Genomic DNA, 19,798 nt, shown 5'->3' on the forward strand with positions numbered 1-19,798 from the left:
AAACGTAAAGGGTTTAATTTTCAATACGAAAAAGATAAAAACAAAAAGGTTAAATTTTCTTGAAATATGTATTTTCATCATAACTTTAATCCGCAACACTAAAAAGACAATTGAAAGAATTAAGAAAACTACATTTTCTCAACAATTTGAAACAATAATCCCTAGTTAATTCATTCAACAAATGGCGTAAACAATTTTAACATAAAAAAAGAAATGTGTAGTTAATGCCCGACTACACCATGAAAATCTAGAAAAAATTTTTTGATTTATTACAGAATAAGAATACATTATATGTAACACAAATTTACTCCGAGGGCGAGATTCTATGTTTTTCTTAGAACAAACCTCACATCGACCACGATTTTCTGAAAACATATATCATTCCACAGGTCTCTTGTATTATCTATCTGTGTCATCTATATAAAGCATACATTTAGAAATAACAACCAATTCACAAAGGAAAGGCCACATAAATTTGGAAAAAGCGCATTTGTACTTCAGAGTCCTAGGACCCATAGAGGTGTACAATCTGTCGGATGGGACTGGTACGTCCCACCAAAAACAATTATGTCACTAATTGCAAATTACCAAATTGTTATATAAACTTTATGAAATGGTTTAAATAAAGTTTCATAAAACAATCACACTCATTTTAGTTACTTTGAACTTTCTCGGTGTCTTCAAACATGACCAAAGATTTTCTTACAAAAAGTCATCGTGATTTTGTGTTTGACAATGAAATGCCACTCTACAAATTTCTTTGCACCAACGCTACATTTTTCAGCCCAACCTTAAACCTACCTAAAACTGACTTATAATGAAATACTGACCATAATACACATATGCATTGCAACATTGTATTCACTATATGATCGGACATAAGAGTCCCTTCGGGTCTGAAAGGGTTAAAAGAGTTCACTACTTCAGTTGTTTTACCTTCAATGAATATCCAGGGATTCTTTAATAAATTGTCTTTTCTGAGGAGTTGTTACAAGCATAGCTTTAGTTTCCATTATATTTATCAACATGGAATTATTCATTTAGTTTGAAGTTCTGATAAACTCGCAGCCGAAGTATAAACCGTAGTGTCGACTGCAAATAGATCACAATTAGAAGACACATTTATAGGCAGGTCATTAATGAAGATATTAGAAAGTAAGGAACCAAGGACAGATTGTTGTGGTACCCCATGAAGATTTGTATCCATTAATAGATGAACACTGATTTCTGCGAAAAAGATATGATTTAAGAAATGATAGGGAAGATTTCGATAAATGGTATAAGGCACACTTTTGTAATGATAATTTATGATTCACTAAATCAAACACTTTTCTGAAGTCAAAAAAGATTAATCCACTTAACAAATTGGAATTCAAATTATCATAAATGTTTTCTGTTATATGTGTCAAGGCAGTTAAACAAGAACTAGTTTGTTTGAAACCTGATTGATTAGCATACAATAAATTATGTTTGTTTGAAAATTCTATTAGACAGTTAGACACATGTTTTTCAAGTGGTTTTGATAATATAGGTAAAATAGATATTGGGCGAAAATTATTCTGATCAGTTTTACAACCAGCCTTATGTAAAGGCGGAACTTTAGCTGATCTAAAAATATTTGGAAATACATATTAAGATATGCATAAATTATAGATATATGTTAAAGTCGGAGCAATTATAACAGATCTCAGCTTTTTAAAAAAATGAATCAACAAGATCTAATCCTACACATGCGATGGAAGGTGCCCTTGGATAAAATTAGAAACTAGCTCATTATTCATATTAAGCTAGATTTCTAGGTCGACCCACCCAATAGTTTTTTTTTTAATTTGGCGTGCGGTTTAGGGGTGGGGGGTGGGGGCGATGTATTGAATTGTTGAATTATGTGTTAAGCATAATATTTGTTTTCCGGATTTTCTGACTTCCAAATGAAAAAAATAAAGTGGCTTGACTCCAATTTATTAACTAGGGTTGCCTACCTTTAGTAATACTTTACACTTGGTCTTGTTATATACTACTACTACTACTTTCCGCGACTAAAAAAATGTTGTATTCTTTAATAAAACTAATTATTTTCCAATGCTACAAAATGCATAGAGTTGGCAAGGGGTTTATAGTTCGAATTTTTGTCATTCGACTCCACAATGCAAGGACAACTGTATTATTAGAGTAGTATACGATTTGAAGGAGTAGGATAGGTTTTTAAAGTTACGTCAGGATTCTTTGTATTTCCATTTTGTCTTACATTACACAGTTTATTATGGTGCTCTATATCAGCCACTTTGAAAAGCACGTTACTTTGAAAAGCCCAAAGAGAGATAACGATGTCGTTTTTTTAAAAAAAGAAAATCAATTTTATTGATGATGTACGTATGTCAAAGGAGACATCCTTTTAACAAAATAAAAATTAAGAAACACATCAATGTTTACATTAAAGAATGTCTATTTAATTAGAGTATGATGAAGTTGCGTTGAATTTCTACGCTATAAAAAGCCGGACACATCAATGTTTACATTTAGAGAGTGTCTATTTGATTAGAGTATGAAGTTACGTTGAATGTCTAAGCTATAATAAGCCGGACACATCAATGTTTACATTTAAAGAATATCTATTTGATTAGAGTATGAAGGTTACATTGAATGGCTAAGCTATAATAAGCTGGACAATTATAGTTTATATGTAACACTACACGTACAGGCATGCGTATGGAAGTTATAATAAAAAGAACAAAATATAAGACATCTCACATAGTAATGCTTTATATTTTCGAATTTTAAAATATGAATGATGAATAATGGCATACAAAATATCTTATTACTGACAATATGATTGTTTGTTTATTGAAGACACTCATTCAGTACAAAGCATCCAACATTTTCTATGTAATATTCATAATATTAAATGGGCAGTGTAGCCTCCATTATCATTGCTACCGTTATTACGATAATAAACAAAGTCTCGATTATCCATTTTTACGTTAAATAATCAACCGCAAATCGTAATTAAATCTATTGAAAATCTAGAGGATCCGGTGGAATCGAGAGTTGATTATGGTCTTGGTAAGTCAATTGATGTCTAAGTAATAATTTATAAGAAAGACCTGCAATAGGCAGATTTAGCTCTTGCATAATGCATGTTTAAGTTGATCTGAATGAGTAATACGGGATTTGATAAATACAGAGAGATGCCGTTGTCATGAATTGGAATGAAATGAGTAGGCTAAAAATGCCTTTTACTAATTGAAGATAAAAGTTACGACGAATAAAGGTGAACGTGTTACCGGATCTTTATATTTTAACGTCCAGCTTTTATGCACTAAGTCTTGTCTTACCTTGGAAACTCCTTTCATTTATCTTTACTAAACATAATTTATGTCAAAATCAAATAAAATCGTGTTTTGTATTCAATTTGATATTACAATATACGTGGCTATTACATAGAAGAACATACAGTGGTCTATACACAGTCGCTATCTATCTCTCCAAAGTGGCCGAAAGGGAACACCATAGTTTCCTATCCAATCGAGTCACGCCACAAGGAGTAACCTACATTAACTTTGTTTGTAAATATTGTTTACGTCAAGATATCGAATAAATCAAGATAATCTGCAAATGTTCAGGTTTGTCTACATTTTCATATATTATTTTTCATTGTATGAGATATAATTACCTGTTTTCCAGTACTTGGCTTTTAAATAGCACACATTGCTGTCTACTGTAATAATATTAGTCTAGCGAGATAGTTGAGGCTATTTTTATCAATGACAACAGCTCACTTGTGTTTTGTAAAGTCTTAAAGGCAATTACAATCTGTATGAATGACTTAGTTAATGGGTCTTCAAAACCAATCAGTAGCTGTCATTCTACTCTTTTTTACGTCTGTCAAAGTATGTGGACGTCATGTGCACTATTACGGAATAATCTTCATCTCTCCGAAATATGTCAATAGATCACTGAGATGCTAACGGGGGCTAAGGGTTGGGGTTAAAAAGAACTGTGGCCGCATGCATTCACAAATTTGTACCTGTCAGACTTAATTGTAAAATGCAATCGGGTTTAGGGTCCTACTTTTCTGAACAAACCGGGATAATGAATTCGGGCTTACGCTATGCACTCTGCTATTAGGGAAATATACGTGCACAACAACTTGTACACGAAACCTCGGGTTCACTATCCCATCCGACTATCGAACGCTGTTCCTCTATGACTGAGCAAGGACAGAGTTTTAGAAAGAATCGTGGTCATGATTGGTAACAAGTGTCACAAGCGCCATTTGGTGGATTCTGACGTTTATCTTGGGTGATAATGAACATGAAATGAAATGGGGTTTAACGTCATACTGTTCTGCTCCGACTGGGATCATGGAGACGGGCATAAGTCATACAGCGTGCTATGAGGGAAATTTTGCCCGGGCAGCGGAACTATGGTCTACTCTTATATTCCAACTGCCAAAGGATATTTTACGTGCACGCCAATGTATACACGGGACCTCGGTATTTCGTGCCATCCGAACGACTAGACAGCTGTCCATGTCAGACCATCCGACCTTCACCACTGATGTGTTGTTGTTGTTCTTCTTAGAGTTTAACGTCCGCTTCCACCGAGGTTGATAGCGCAGACAAGTTGTCTTATTTTCATTTTTCATTTTCTTATTATCTTAGCGCACGGACAGGGGTCTTTGCTGTGAGAGGAAACCGGGGTAAACCCACGAGATTGAGAAGGCGCCCCTGTCTTCAAGCCACATATGCTCACACCAGGAATCGAAACAACACCCGCAAGACTGAGGTGACCTAGACTACTAGGTCATCCCAACCTCCCTTCACCACTGACATCGAAAATTCCAGATGAACACGCGTCTTATCCACTTAGCCACCGGAACTATAGAAAGTCGACCTATTCCTAGTCTTCAGTCGCAAAAACAAAACGTATATAAATACACTCTTAGTGTTGTGGTTACGCGGGGGTGGGGTAAGGTAAAAGGTAAAACTTTGTCGAAATTTTGCAGGATCGACATAAACAATTTTATACCCGATGGACCGCGAGAAAACTATGGTTATATCTTGACGTCGGTTATTTGACATCCCTATTATTGGACCTTTTCGGCAAACTAAAATTCGGACAGACTCAGATATTCCGACAGTAAAAACCTGATGCCGTCGTCTTAAGTTCTACGTTTATCCATATTATTCTTTCTATATCTGTGAATAGGTTTAAATTATAATGGACTGCAGTACAGTGGATATCTTTTACGCTTCATTATTTCGACATATTCCTGAAGCAATGGCCCGAGAAATCTCTCTCTGGCCATTGCTTGATTGGCTTCTGATACTTGAGCTTTTGAGGGAGTGTGTCTATACTTCCCGTTCAATCAAATCTATCCCAAGTACAGCAACATGGCAGCCCTTCGTTTAATCTGGGGTCTTCCCTAAAACTTTGGATAGCGATTTAAGGTATTAAAAATGGTGAAAGTATTGTTCATCTCCAAACAGTATTGTTTACAGTGTATCCGTGTCGATAGCCTCGTTTGTCACGCAATCGTTTTTTTCTGCAATATTCTGCTATGCACTGGTTAATTGGGCATAATAAAATCGTGGGCCATAACGTAACGTTATGTAAACATATTTGGTCCAATTTAGAGCTCTGTTTAAAGCGTAATGATATTGTTACGCAGTTAGCTATTAGTTGTTAATCGGACTATTGACAAGTCATAATTTGGAACAGAAATTTGCCTCCATTACTAATAGTAATGTGAAGAACATTTTAACATTATTTTAATTTTTTAAAAAGCATTTCCAACATGAAATAAATCGGGTTTTAATCATAAATTACATTTCGAACATTGATCGAGTACTCAAAAATAACATTTAAAAATGTTTTATAGCGAATGTGATTGTTCATCAAACGAATCGATAAATAAAATTACTAACAGACCTTTTTGTTATGTCATTGAACTAAATAGTAGATGGCCCGGTTCTCAAGATCATGCAAATAGCTATCCCTGTCAGGGTCACAGGCTACCAAGGAAATGTCCAGCCATCTTACATACAAATAAGTTCAGCGCAATCTTTAAATATTTTTTTATTTTTCAGATATACTTAGCCGGAAAGATGATTTTGAGCACAATAATGGCGATAACGCTTTGGATATGCAATGGATCTAGCAATTGATGTTCGGTCTTATTTTGTATCAGCCATTGCTGATATATTTGGATTTTGTATTTTTGCTAGTTTTAGCATTGCTAATGGATCAGCTCGTACGATTCGCAATATTTGTAGCATATTTGCTCTTACTTTATTCAATATTACATGAATCTTTGAGCCAGTCACGTTTTGCAATCATTGGCAAACAATTTATGACTAAGTTAAATAACAGTATTCAACATTATGAACCAGAAATTATACATTATAACCAGAGACAACTTCATCCTCTAACGAATGGCCAGCATTATCCCATTTTACTAGAGAATCAAACTCGCTATGTTGGTGAAGATGCTAGATTTGTATGTGAAGATACCGTCTTGGGATATAACACATCCGTTCCACATATCAACCAGGTGTTGTGGTACAAAGATGGCAAGCTTCTTAAGCCCAGCGATCGGCATCGCATCAGATGGAGCTTTAATCCCGTTAACCAAAGTGAGGTTCAAGCAGGTGAAAACAAACGTTTTAAGATTATCAGCGTCTTGGAAATAATGTTAATCCAAGATGAAGATTATGGAGTTTACAACTGCCATGTTTCTAAAAGAACAGACTACCATATAGTTCCAAACAGACAACCAAATGATCAGGGGGGGACGAAGAAAAGACCTAAATGTACTTTTAAGAAAAGACCGAAGACAAGCAATAAATGCTATTGCAAGTGTTCTTTTTCCCCATCTGAGAGAAAATGGAAAATTAGTTTTGAAGAGATGGAACACATGTTCTTTAGGTATAATGGTATGGTGTGGACTGCTGAATTCCGTCTTATTAAGGAAAAAACAAAAAATATGACCATTTTTGTTGCACCGGGAACGTTTGTTTCAGTAGGAACCTACTACAGACATTTGGGCATGAAAGACGACATATCCATGCGTTATACTATTAAAGGCGTGGCTCCAACGAACAAAATATTAGGCTGTTCCATTTTCGTACTGCTGTACTTTATTTTCATAAAGGGTGGCAAAATAAATTCATTATTGTCGGTGATCAATTTATATGAACTTTTGGTATTCAATCTGAATGTTACTGATCCATATGAAAATCAATGGAAGAGTAAATTTTCCGTTATGAATCAATGCATCTCACCTAATTTATATGGCAAACACGATATCGTAATTACGCGTTCTTATTTTAACGAAAGTGATAATGCAACGTCTGATTATGAATATAGCTTTCCGATAAAATTAGATTTTAAGCCACAAATATCAAATCTTTTTGATTTTTATGGGGCTGACCAATCATCTCAGATTTTTGATCTTGATTGTTGGTTTTCAGGAGTTCAGAACACTTCAGCTATTTGCAGAACTGTCTATACCCTTATCGAAACCTTAGCAGATAATGTAAAGTACTTGGACTATTTTTTCTTTGGAATAACAATGGTAGTTTTACTGATTTTAAGTTTATTCATACATACCGCCTACAAGATAATACTGTGTATTTTGAATCCAGTGCGAAAAGTGGTGCCTATTGAGAACTTTGCCGATATTCCTATAGAAACATGTATAAAATATCATGCGTATCTTTCATATAGTGAGAGTGATAGGGTGTTTGTTAGAGAAAAGCTTTTCCCAATAATGAAACAAATGGATATGACTTATTTTGACCCAAATACGAACATAACGCCCGGCACTCCAGTTAACCCTAATCTGGGAACAGCTATTACCCAGAGTTCTCTTTTCATTGTGGTAGCATCGAATGAATATACTCAAAATATTGCTCTAAATGAATTTGAAATGAATTTAATTTTACATAAAGCTAAACCAAACAAACTCCTCATTATCAAAAAGGATGAATGCCACATCTCTGATATATTTGGAGAAATATATAAATTATTAAACTGGACGAATGAAAAGAGTGATAAAAAATATCAAGCTTTATTTACAGAATGGGTTTATTCAAATCTTCCAGTGCAACCAAATTACTATTTCGAAACAGTAGTTTGCTTTATAATGATATCTGTAATTGTCTTTGTAAAGTTTGATCTTTACTCATATTTAAATTGACTAACTGTTATATTACCAAAAAAATCGATAGTAATAATATATTTAATGTTGTGGATCCCTTTAAGTGAGCACCTTGATATCTGCAGCAAAGGCGAGTTCAAAATATACCCTTTCTTTAAGATGCCGTATTCAGACCCCATAAAAATGAGATTGAAGGAACAATATTTAATTGACAAATTTAAACCCAAATTAAACATTTCATATATAAACATATATATAATTATATTTTATTTGAACTTCCATATGGTGCAATAGTTTGAACTGATGGGCGTATATTTAGGATTTGTCAGATTAGTTCCTCCTATACTGCTCATATATGTATATATATGTATAATGTTGGAATATTTTGAACTGCTGAGCGTGAACCAAAATTAGGCCGTTTTGTCTGTTAAGCCATATTGTTCATATATTTATATTAATTGTTGTAAAATAACGCTGTCGTTGTAGTCTTCCATAAGGTAATGAATTGTATTCAAATGCATGCTTTATATCACGTCACTTGATTCTATAACTATGCGATGGATATGCATCAGGTCCGTACCCAGCTTGCTGGCAGCGGAGGAGCTGTTAACTTTTTAGGGGTGGGGGTTCTCAGAAAATTTTGAAAATTAGACAACCGCAAACGAGTTTTCCAGCTCGGAATATCGTTCTCTAGTCGAGCCCTGAATAATGAACACAGTGACACGGGTCCCACGATAGTGGGCCATTGGGCAAGTCAGTACAAAATATAGGGTCGATATCAGAGCATAACCAATAATATACTATTCAAAAAAAGTAGGGGATATTTGATTTTTAAGTGTTATTAAAGTCACCTAATGAAACTGACGAAGAAACAAATGACAAAATGAAATGAAGTTCACATTCATCGATTTATTCCAAATGATCGTTAGACTAAGTAAGGCACAGACTGACCATTATAAGGGTAAAATGATACCCGGGGTCAAACAGCAAAGTTACCACAGCATCACAACCAAGTCAGTAACGGGTAAATCCTCCTCTGTTTGCCAAACAAGCATTGATCCGACGTGGCATACTCCTAATGAGACGTCTAAGGTCATTTTGGTCCAGATTGTCCCATTCCTGTTGCAACGCAGCAGAAAGTTCTTGGACATTGGCAGGACGTTGTTGACGTTGACGTAACCTCTGTCCAAGCATGTCCCAGACATGCTCGATGGGGGAGAGGTCGGGACTCAGTGCTGGCCAAGGTAATGTGGTGATGTTCTGTTGTTGGAGGTAACCTGTAACGTTTCTGGCCCTGTGACATCTTGCGTTATCATCCTGGAAGATGAAACGGCGGCCATGACTTCGTGCGAACGGCACAACATGGACTGCCAAGATGTTGTCCCGGTAGTACTGGCCTGTAACACGCCCTGCAACAACATGTAAAGCCGTTCTTCCAGCAACAGTGATGCCTCCCCACACCATAACAGAACCACCCCCAAATCGATCATGTCTGATGACGTTAACGTCTTGGAAGCGCTCGTTTCGACGACGCCACACCCTCCTACGTCTGTCCAAAAAATCAACAGTGAACCTTGACTCATCTGAAAACATCACATTGCTCCAGCGTCGATTATCCCAGTGTTGACGATCCCTACACCAACGACGTCTTGCCTGAATGTGATGATCTCTCAAACAAGGGATCACGCGAGGACGTCGGGCGCGAAGGTGACCCCTATGCAGTCGATTCCGAATCGTCTGGCCACTCACTCTCACACCAGTGTCTGTTTGAAGACGAGCGCTGGTCTGATTTGCTGTGATGACACGATTTCTCAAGGCCAAGGTACGGATAAATCGATCCTGGGCTTGAGTTGTCGCCCTTGGTCGACCTGGGCGAGGTCTGTCCTGTACAGATTGTGTATCACGGTATCTGGACCATAGCCTGCTTATGACAGACTGAGAAACATTCATCGTCCGCGCCACAACCGCCTGTGTTGTGCCGATCTGTAGCATGCCAAGGGCACGTAACCTTTCATTTTGGGTAAGCCGACGCATATCAAAATTTGTTTTCTGGTCACTAAAACAATTAAACTGATGTTTCCACCCTGGAATTCAATGCCACAATGACTGTAACATTCAAAATCAGAGTCGTGCAAATCTTGGGTTGGACCCCCATGATGATCCCAAGCATCACCTGCATTCCATGCGGTAGCTATTGGTGCGTTTGGGCGTCACATGTAACTGGAAATGTTTCTTCTGTTAGGTTCTATAGTGACTTTTTTCGTCGTCATTTGCATATTTTAGTATTATGCCCCCAAAATCAAATATCCCCTACTTTTTTTGAATAGTATATGTAATGTATACATCATCTTTATTATGTCCCTGCCTCCGTAAGCCTGAGACCCTGAGGGGCAAGGATGGACTGTGCGGTTGAGGGCCCACCTGCCAGAGGGTCTAAGGGGGCATTTTTCCCAAGGGGCTCCAACTGACCCCCGTCCCTAGTGAGACTGGGTGCCAGGTGCCACGTCCCCAAATCAATATTCCACTTGATTAAATTTAACTGCTGTCTATTAGAAACATAGGTATTTTTAGAACTATGGTCGACAACATTTTTTTGGGTGGGGGTGGGGGGTGGGGCTTGCTCCTAACTGGTTATGGGTGTGATATGTATAATAATAACATTGTTCATCGCCATTCTTGTTAAAATAGTTTACAGATAGATAACAATAAATTAATACATTGACAATTTCAGTCAAGTTACTTTATTCTGGGTCAAGTTATTTCCCCTTGAAGCACTTGATCCGTGTGCGCATTCTTCTACGGAAAATGCACGTAAACATACATAGGTCCACTGTTTTCAAGTGCTTTTTATGCGCCAACATTTTTATGTGGATGTATTATACCGTCGCCCCCATCCTTCTGTGCGTCCGTCCGTCCGTTCATATTTTGTTTGTGGACACTTTATAGGTCACAATTTTTATCCGCTTTGACGGAAAGTGAAATATAGGTTTACATCATGAAGATCTCGATATATCGAAGCGTAAGTTTATGGTGTATCGTCCCTGATTGTACGAAAAATCGCGTTTTAGCTTGTGGACAGTCGAGAGGTTTAACGTCCACTCGACACAAACTAGGTCATTTCGGGACTAACACATGGTTCAATTTTATTTCTATAATTCGCTTGCGCGTAGGGGTCTTTAGCAGTGGGAGGAAACCGGAGGACCCGGAGAAAACCCACGAGGTTGGACAGGCGACCCTACTCCTTGTCACGTACAACCGGGGAATCGAAACCCCGCCAGTTGACTCAATGACAGACCGTATGATACAGCGCGCGCGTGCTAACCATTCGGCCATCCAACCCCCCGGACAGTCTAGAGGACACAATTATATCGGATTTTGATGAAACTTGAATATATGTTTATATCCCAAAGATTTCTGTTCCTCTCGATATTGGCACCTATCGGGCCACAACTTATTAGTCTTTTGATCCTTTCTAAAGGTTACAAATGTTATCGGATATTCAAACCGTTCGAATATATCACCGTTACACCATAATTACGGTTGTGTTCGAAAATCGGACCGAAACTTCCAGTCAAAATGGCCTCTATCGGTTACGCAAATAGTGTTAAAGCGTGTAAAAATATCACTCAAAAACTAAATGATAGCTCTAGCGGGTCTCTTAGTTTAGGATGTAGTCAAGGTTTTAGGGGGAAGGTTAACAGGTTGAAATGAGCGGCTTTTCGAACTTACATTTTTCGCTGATGTAGACTTCAGACCTTCCTTTACATAAGGCGGTAATAAAATGTGTCTTCATGCAAATAAGATTTCCATGGTGAATCTGATAGTGATACATACTTTCTAAATGTAATGAAATGGGGTTTAACGTCCTACTGTTCTGCTCCGACTTGGCTAATGAAGACGGGCTATGATGGAAATATTGCCCGGACAGCGGCGCAACAGCCTACTCTTATATCGAATTCTAACTGCCAAGGGATCTTTTACGTATACGGGACCTCGGTTTTTCCAACCATCCGAACGATCAGGCAGCTGTCCTTGTCAGGCCCTCCATCATGCACCACTGACAAGGGGAAACCAAGCCGGAAAATTCCGATGAAATTTCTCGGTCAACACCGGTATCGAACCCGCGACCTCCAAGCTAGCGAGCCAGCGTCTTATTCACTTAGTCACCGTGGCTCCCACATACTTTCGAGCAAGGCGCTGTCATATGTTACTCCATCTATGGTAGGCAGTGTTCAACCCAACAGTTATTTTCTGACTGAAAAACAGAAGGATACCAGACACCTTGAAAAACACCGCTGTAAGTCTTCCAATGTATAGTGTTACCCCTACCCCACCTGGGCTGCAAAATCTCTACATTTTCGCCGCCATATTGGATCAACCGAAAATTTTGCAAACTGAGTCCGGTGACCAACAAAACCTATAAAATGATATATTTTACATGAGTCATTTCGCCAGCAATGTTTGTCAAGGTGAATTTCAAACCCATTTTGGCAGCAATCTTGAATTTTCGGCTTACCTGAAGTTAGCCCGTAGTTTTCAGAGGTTGCAAACTACATATGTCTTTACCAGGGTTCCCTTTATCAGAAACCATCGTCAAACCTTATTCCCCAAGAAATGGTCACGGATCTGGGGTGGTGATCCGACTAGAAAGCAACCTCCCATGATACATCAAACTACATGATAATATTAAATCTATTGCTTTCTTGAAGACCAATTTTATAACCATCTTATGTAAAGGAAAGTCTGAAGTCTACATTGGCGAAGAATGTAAGTTCGAAAAGCTGCTCAAAATGTGAAAAATATTTCTACCGTAAAATGCAAATATTCATTTTATAAGCTGTAACATTTTTCTGATAGAAGAATCTGAATTACATGTACATCATAAGAGGATCAATTTATTGTATAAGGCCCACATCATCTCATTTTTCGCCTTATCATAATATCAAAATACTCTTTTAAAATTCCCTATATAGCCCTAGATTAGACTGGGCCGACTTGATTGCACAACTTTTATACGAATTTTAAAAAAAACCTAAGAATACAATTGTCATTGCTAAACGGTTGACATACGTGGATTTGAAACCAGTTACATCATTTGTTAACACAATTATTCGCGGAAAGTTGTGAAATCTACGGAATTGCAATCGAATGACTTACAGCTCTTTCAGTCTCGGTAACTGAGGTTGTGTGAGTAGAGTAGTGACGTAATTAAACACAGAAAATATGTGTCAGCTTTCATGGTTGGTTGAGATATTTTCTTATGCTGTCGGCGCATGCCCTGTACATCGAGATCTCTTTTTCGCTCGATTGCCGCTATTTTGGTGATCGAGATAATTCAGTACCGGAACGTTCATTGGGGATTCCCGTTTATTACATGTCAGTAGGCTGTTTTCGGAGATTTCAAGGACAATTACATGTCAGTAGGCTGTTTTCGGAGATTTCAAGGACAATTACTCGGCACCATTTCACACACAAATTCAAGATATGCTTAAGTTTTTATTTGACATTGAAAATGTTGGCAATAATAATATTAATATAAATAATTTACGAACTGTTAAAAACACACAAAAGCCTCGCCCTCTTCAAAGTTTTATAAATCACAACCTCAGATTAGTTTATATCACATTAGTTTTTCATAAACAATGCTTGAAAAGTTGATACAGTAAATGAACAGTCATCACTCTTCTTATACACTTTTCATGACAAAATTTGTCTCAACGTTCTGTATTCAAAAGGTATGCTTGTCGTCAAATTTATATTAAATTTATATCCAAGAAAAATATCATCGTCTGTAAAAGGTACACTATGTTTATAGTAATCTAAGCACACTCAGTTGAATTACCTTAAGGGATTTTGTTTTAATTTTCACCAAATTGTTATTCACACTGACATTAAGCAATGACTTGTAGAAAAATAATATATATAAAAAGAACAATATAGTTCATTTTAAGAATCAAAACGGATCATTAGACTGAAACTGACACATTAATGTGGTGTCTTGAGCTACCACAGCTAAATCTTGAACGTTACATAATCACTTGGGCGTGGTTGGACACCAGTAGATCACTATGAGCTTAAAGTTTTAATTAAGTTCGATTTTTAAAGAAGTTCTTCTATTACACAAGTAAAGAACATGGTTCATAGAAAAATAATATTTATAAAAAGAACAGCGTCTTGGGAACTCAGATAAACTTTTTCATCCAAACTCATCAGTAGGTTTAAGATATATTATAGGCCTCGTGTTCTCAATTGTCTTTGGTGTAGGTGATAATCTGTATCCATTTCTATGCATCGGATCATCACTCATTTGGATTCGTTTCCGTTCATCTTCTGAACTGGCTTCAGAACTTGTTTGAAGCTGAGGATTTCGAAAATCCCGACGCTCTGACGTAATAGAATTCACTAAATGCGATTGGCTGGGATTTTTACCGAATTTAAACGACGACGTCTGCCAATAAATTTTCTGAAACTTTCTGGAGTTGGTTTTCAGTTTGTATCTAATCCACTTTTTACGGATTTCTGACTGCACCTGTTCAAGAAAAAAACGGTTGGACATTATTCAAAGGGGTTACCTATACACATGCCAAAATCTAAACTCTGATATTGATTGGTTGTTTATAGAAAATGCACTATCATCCAGACACAAAGCAGGTGCGTAAAACATCTCTATGCTTTGTGTTTAAATGATTAAAGAGAAATGAAATGAAATGAAATTGGGTTTAACGTCCTACTGTTCTTCTCCGACTGGGCTAGTAAAGACGAGCGTACGCCATGCAGTGTGCTATGAGATAAATTTTGCCTGGACAGCGTCGCTACGGGTTACTGTCAAGGGAGATTTTACATGCACGCCAATGTGTACACTGGACTTCTGTTTTTCCCCCATCCGAAAGACTATACGTTGTCCCTTGTCAGCCCCTCTGTCCAGCACCACTGACAAGGTGGAACCACGCTAGAAAATCCTGATAAACTTTATCGGCCAACGCAGGGATGAACACGTGACATCCAGATTAGCGAACCAACGTCTTACTTGCTGAGCCACAGTGGCTCCCGATTAAAGAGAACCAGGATTATACATTACCAGTGGTTATAAACTGACAGTAGCAGCGAGGCACGATTGGATTTATGACAGGACCAGATTAGTAATTGCTTCCCTTCTCATGAACCAATGAAGTTCTTCTTTTTATAGCAAATCTCTTTTTTCCGCCACGCCTACCCCCCCCCCCCCCTCCCCACACACACACACACATTTTGCATGTCAATTTTGTTAACTTTCGGTCTAGAATCGAAGAAGTATGTTTGAATTTACTTTTTCTGCCAGGTTTTGGTAAAAAGTCATTATTTTGAGACAAAGGGGTCGGCAAGTAAACAGACATGAATTAAAGAAGTCGCAAAGAATAAGATCACCAAGATATGGCATGGGGCTAAAGTCAACCGTGAGAGAATCGCTAGTCTGATCCTACATTGGGAACTTGTAACGAGTTGTCTCCCCTTATTTGTACGCGTGGTATTTTCCTGTTAGATCTATTTCATAACATTTATTATGACTATTAACATTCTTGACAAAGGACTTACATTTATCCCCCCCCCCCACAACAACACCCAAAGACCCTATTTCTCGGGCAACCGCTTCCAAAGAACCCTCTCGTTAACTTATTTTTTTTAGGAACAAATCCGGCAGAGGTATAAAAAATTATTCACCTAAAATCACCTAAAAATTCATTATCACCAGCCATTCTGAAAACTTTCGACGAAATGAACACAGAAATATTATCCTTCACCCACAATCACAAAGATATGTTACCAGGCAACGAAACATACGCCCACAGCAGCTAAGTCGTCCGGACAGACGACAATGGTTGTCGCATGTTTTCTGTTGTCAGTAAGGGGAAAGTTTACAAGACATGAAAATCTTATTACGAGTAATAATCCATTAAGTAATTATTCGAAATCATTAGAATTTGTTTCGATTGTTTGTCTCTTGACCTTGAACAATGTATATTAACTTTAACCTCTAGAGCATCCACAAGATTTTTCAAAGTGATCAAGGGTCATAACTCTGGCAGTAATTATTAGAAATTAGTGAAAATGACTATGATCCTTGGTCTCATGACCCTAAACACTGTGTATAAATTTCAAGTTTTTATATACATAAATTTATTCAAAGTAAAAAAAAAAAAATACTTGAGGTAGTAACAGTGAAGATATGAATTATAAGGTATTTTTTGAAACCATCAAAATATGTAAATAGCTTAATTGTCATTTCCATGTTGAAATCGTCTTTTGACGGGGTTGGTAGAGTACCTAGATTTGTTTTCAGATCTAGATTACTAGAATGATCAACATAATATCATAAGTAAGAATGATTCCAAATACAAAGTTTGCACTGACGGCAGAACCGATTAGGCACTTGTAACCAGCCAAATATTTAAAGGATAGGGGAGGGGGCTCCACAAGACCCCTTGTTTCCGATAATGTAATACTTTTAGTTTCTTTCAAATGCTGAATGTTGCCACTGCCTCACTTCCGTTCTATTTGCAGCATTATACCCGACATTAAGTAGCTGACAATGTATAAAATTCTCGCTAGACAATTATGAGCCAGTTCTCCACAAATGTTAGGGATGTGGTCGTGGGGTCGCGAAATACCCCTTGTGTCCGCACAAGGCATATCTAATACATTACCCAAGGGGCGTCCAATATTACCAGACTGTGGCAGCGAATCATACAACGTATCACAATATATAGACCATTTCTTATTACCCCTAGCATGGCATCACGCTCCCTACCTTAAAGACATCCAGAGCACACCATCCTAACATTCATCGACGTACAGAGCATGTACACGAACATCGACAATAATACAGGTCTTGAAGCAGTTAGGAAAGCTTTTCTCAGGAACCCGCAAGCATCCAGACAGGACGAAGAAATCCTCAAATGACTCGGTATTTGTCTGAGGAGGAATGACTTCACTTTCAACGACCACGTATACCTTCAGGCTTACGTCTGGACGTATACACTAAACGGATTTTGGACATATTCAACATTCTAGACAATGATCACCCATCAGTTAAATTAACTGCAAATGTAAGTCACAACAGCATAGAATTCCTCGACACCGCCATCAACACAAAAAAAAACAGACAATTGGAAACGAAAGTATTTTTCAAAGCAACCGACACACATCAACTACTGTTTAAACGCTTTTTCCTTCCAAAACATACGTTCTCTGGCATAATAAAATCTCAAAAGGGCGATTTCGAGTTTGCGTGTATTCTAACCTTTGGCAAACTAAGGGAAGTGGGATACTCCAAACGATATCTCCGTCGCATAAAAAACAATACTCTAGCTGAAATCGCCGCCAAAGAAACAAACAATATACACTTATCATTTAAAACCAAATATTTTGATCATCGCAGATGTCAGACATGCAAAATCATAAACATATCCGACCACTTTTATAATAGAATATCTTCCCAATATAAGACCAACTTTCGTGCCGCAGTTTAAACATAATTTATCTAATTTCCTGTAGGAGAGATCAAAATGCGCTTAGGAAAAGAATTAACGGTCACTGGTCAGACATATACACCAAAAAAGACAATCCTGCCTCAATTCACTTCAACCAACCAAATCATGACATTTCTGATCTCATTGTCACGCCAATAGAAAAGACCAAATTAAAACGTTTACACTAACAAAAGAAAAAATCTTGATTGAAAAACTAAAAACAACAGCCTCTCTTGGTTTGAACATTGATACGACTAGCAATGGCCCCCTTTGTAGTCCTATTTAGCGCAACAGCAGCAAGTGCATCCAAAACCATCAGAAAACATTATACTGATCTCCAGGAAAATCACCAGAAAATCTTCACACACAAACTTATAATTGCATATTTTCTAAAAATAAAAATCTGAACGACATCCTAGTGCACAGTAAGTTAGACTAAGATCAATCCTCAACCTAACCCGGAAACCCTTGTTAAATAAAATCTATTAGATATAAGAATCCCTAGCCCTAACCCGAGGGTAATGGAACAAAAACGTTTTTAGAAAACCCATTCCCTAGTAAGAAACACGCTAAGGCCCCAAGTCAACTTTGTATATAAATCTAATGTATATTCTGTAAAAAATTTTCATAAAACTAAGAAATACCACGAACTAAATTTCCATCATCCTAAGCTTATGTGGAGACTTAAACCTCACCCCAAACTCATAAACCTAGCCCTGGAATTAGCCCTTACGCTTATCCTAACCCTAACCTACAATCTCGCAAACAATCGCGTGCCCTAGCCTTATTTACATCTCAGCGACCTTGACGAAATCTTGAGTTGAGCTTGAGAAATAGATCTAGCCGTAGTTTCCCATGGGTTGGTAGCCAGCGCCATACTCACAGAGGCAATGTAGTAAGCTATGTCGACAGTGGAACACGAAATCGGTTATTATATCGCAGCACTTTCTCTGAAGACGTAATGTTTTCAAGGAAGACAAAACAACATATAAAATCCAATGAAATCAACAAATTTGGACTAACGAGTCGATTAATGTTGGATATAAACCAAAATTCATTGGATTGCTGTCAGTTATCAATCGAACCATAATGTGGTCACATCGAAACAAAAGAGTTATTCCTTATTATATAGAGGGTAAATAATTATTCTTGCCATAATTCCGTAATTCTAACAAACAGTAAGTCATCAGCTGTTGCTCCAATAATGATTTCGCAGATATGGCTAATGCCAGTTTTTCCTAGGAGAATCGGATGTTTTAAAATTTAAATGTTCGGACTTTTGAGAATTTGACTCCTTATGAAGTTTCTATAGAAAATATTAAAATATTGTTGTGTTCGTATATTTAGAAACTACCCCTTTAAATCTTTTGTCTTACCTCGCCATTCAGGAAACAATACAGTAAAGCTACAAAAAATCCCTGAAATTATAACAAAAACAGTTCAAATAAACATGTGGGCTAGATTCTAATAAGAATCAATAATGTACACGTAGGCATTGTTTTCGAAAAATAATCTGTAATGACGCCCACCTCGTTAAAATCAACAGTTATAATGTATTTGTCTAGGTAATGAAGTAAAATATGTTTCATTTATAATATTGAACGTCATCTTTAATTTCTTTGAATAAATCTCAAAGGAAAAACACCATTAACCTACAATTTCTTAAAGTCGGGATTTTTTAATACCAAATTAATGTTTGCAATTCAAAAGAAATAGATAATGGAAATCAAACATTAACGGTTGCAAACTGATCGCACTAATTCAACTGCGAATTAGATTTCTTAATGTAAATAATTTTACCTGAAAGGAATTAAAGAACATTTCATAATAAAGGCGGATCAGCTCCAAGGTTGCTGACACATCATCAGGAAGGCCGATAAAAACCATATAATGGACGCCAAACAATGGAATAAGAACGAGGGTCGACTTCGCCAGTCTCCTGTAAAGAATAAGTAATCATTATAATACACGCAGACCGGGCTTGCGACTTTGAAGTTCTTATACTCCCGGTCTGGAACAGTAGAATAACGCGCTTGCGGCTGTCTCATTTTCAAATTTTATTCGCCCTGCCCCCAAACGTAACGTTTCCGTGGTCTATAGATGAGGATTGCAGGGTTTATCAGTATTTATT

General features: G+C 37.2%; 2 protein-coding genes across 4 annotated transcripts in view; one reads left to right on the forward strand and one right to left on the reverse strand.

Moving 5' to 3' along the window:
* The first annotated feature begins 3,528 nt into the window (after positions 1 to 3,528).
* Positions 3,529 to 10,829, forward strand: LOC126831783 (uncharacterized). The gene is made up of 2 exons (XM_050562426.2): positions 3,529 to 3,620; positions 6,090 to 10,829. Exon 2 carries the CDS (start codon positions 6,167 to 6,169, stop codon positions 8,198 to 8,200), a length of 2,034 nt encoding a protein of 677 aa, XP_050418383.2. The 5' UTR covers positions 3,529 to 3,620; positions 6,090 to 6,166; the 3' UTR covers positions 8,201 to 10,829.
* A 2,759-nt stretch (positions 10,830 to 13,588) lies between these two features.
* Positions 13,589 to 19,798, reverse strand: part of LOC126831785 (secretin receptor) — a 65,874-nt gene continuing 59,664 nt past the window's right edge. For all 3 annotated transcript variants that reach the window (XM_050562428.2, XM_050562427.2, XM_050562429.2), the window contains exons 11-13: positions 19,468 to 19,606; positions 19,044 to 19,085; positions 13,589 to 14,690 (exon numbers count right to left, since the gene is read on the reverse strand). In XM_050562428.2, the coding sequence (XP_050418385.1) occupies positions 14,358 to 14,690; positions 19,044 to 19,085; positions 19,468 to 19,606 (514 nt within the window). In that variant the 3' untranslated portion in view covers positions 13,589 to 14,357. The remainder of the gene's footprint in view (positions 14,691 to 19,043; positions 19,086 to 19,467; positions 19,607 to 19,798) is intronic.

The sequence above is a fragment of the Patella vulgata genome, chromosome 9 (genome assembly GCF_932274485.2).
Source record: "Patella vulgata chromosome 9, xgPatVulg1.2, whole genome shotgun sequence".
Classification (NCBI taxonomy): Eukaryota; Metazoa; Mollusca; class Gastropoda; family Patellidae; genus Patella; species Patella vulgata.

Coding starts and splice junctions, on each gene's coding strand:
- LOC126831783 (XM_050562426.2), top strand. CDS start 6,167: ATGTTCGGTCTTATTTTGTATCAGCCATTGCTGATATATTTGGATTTT.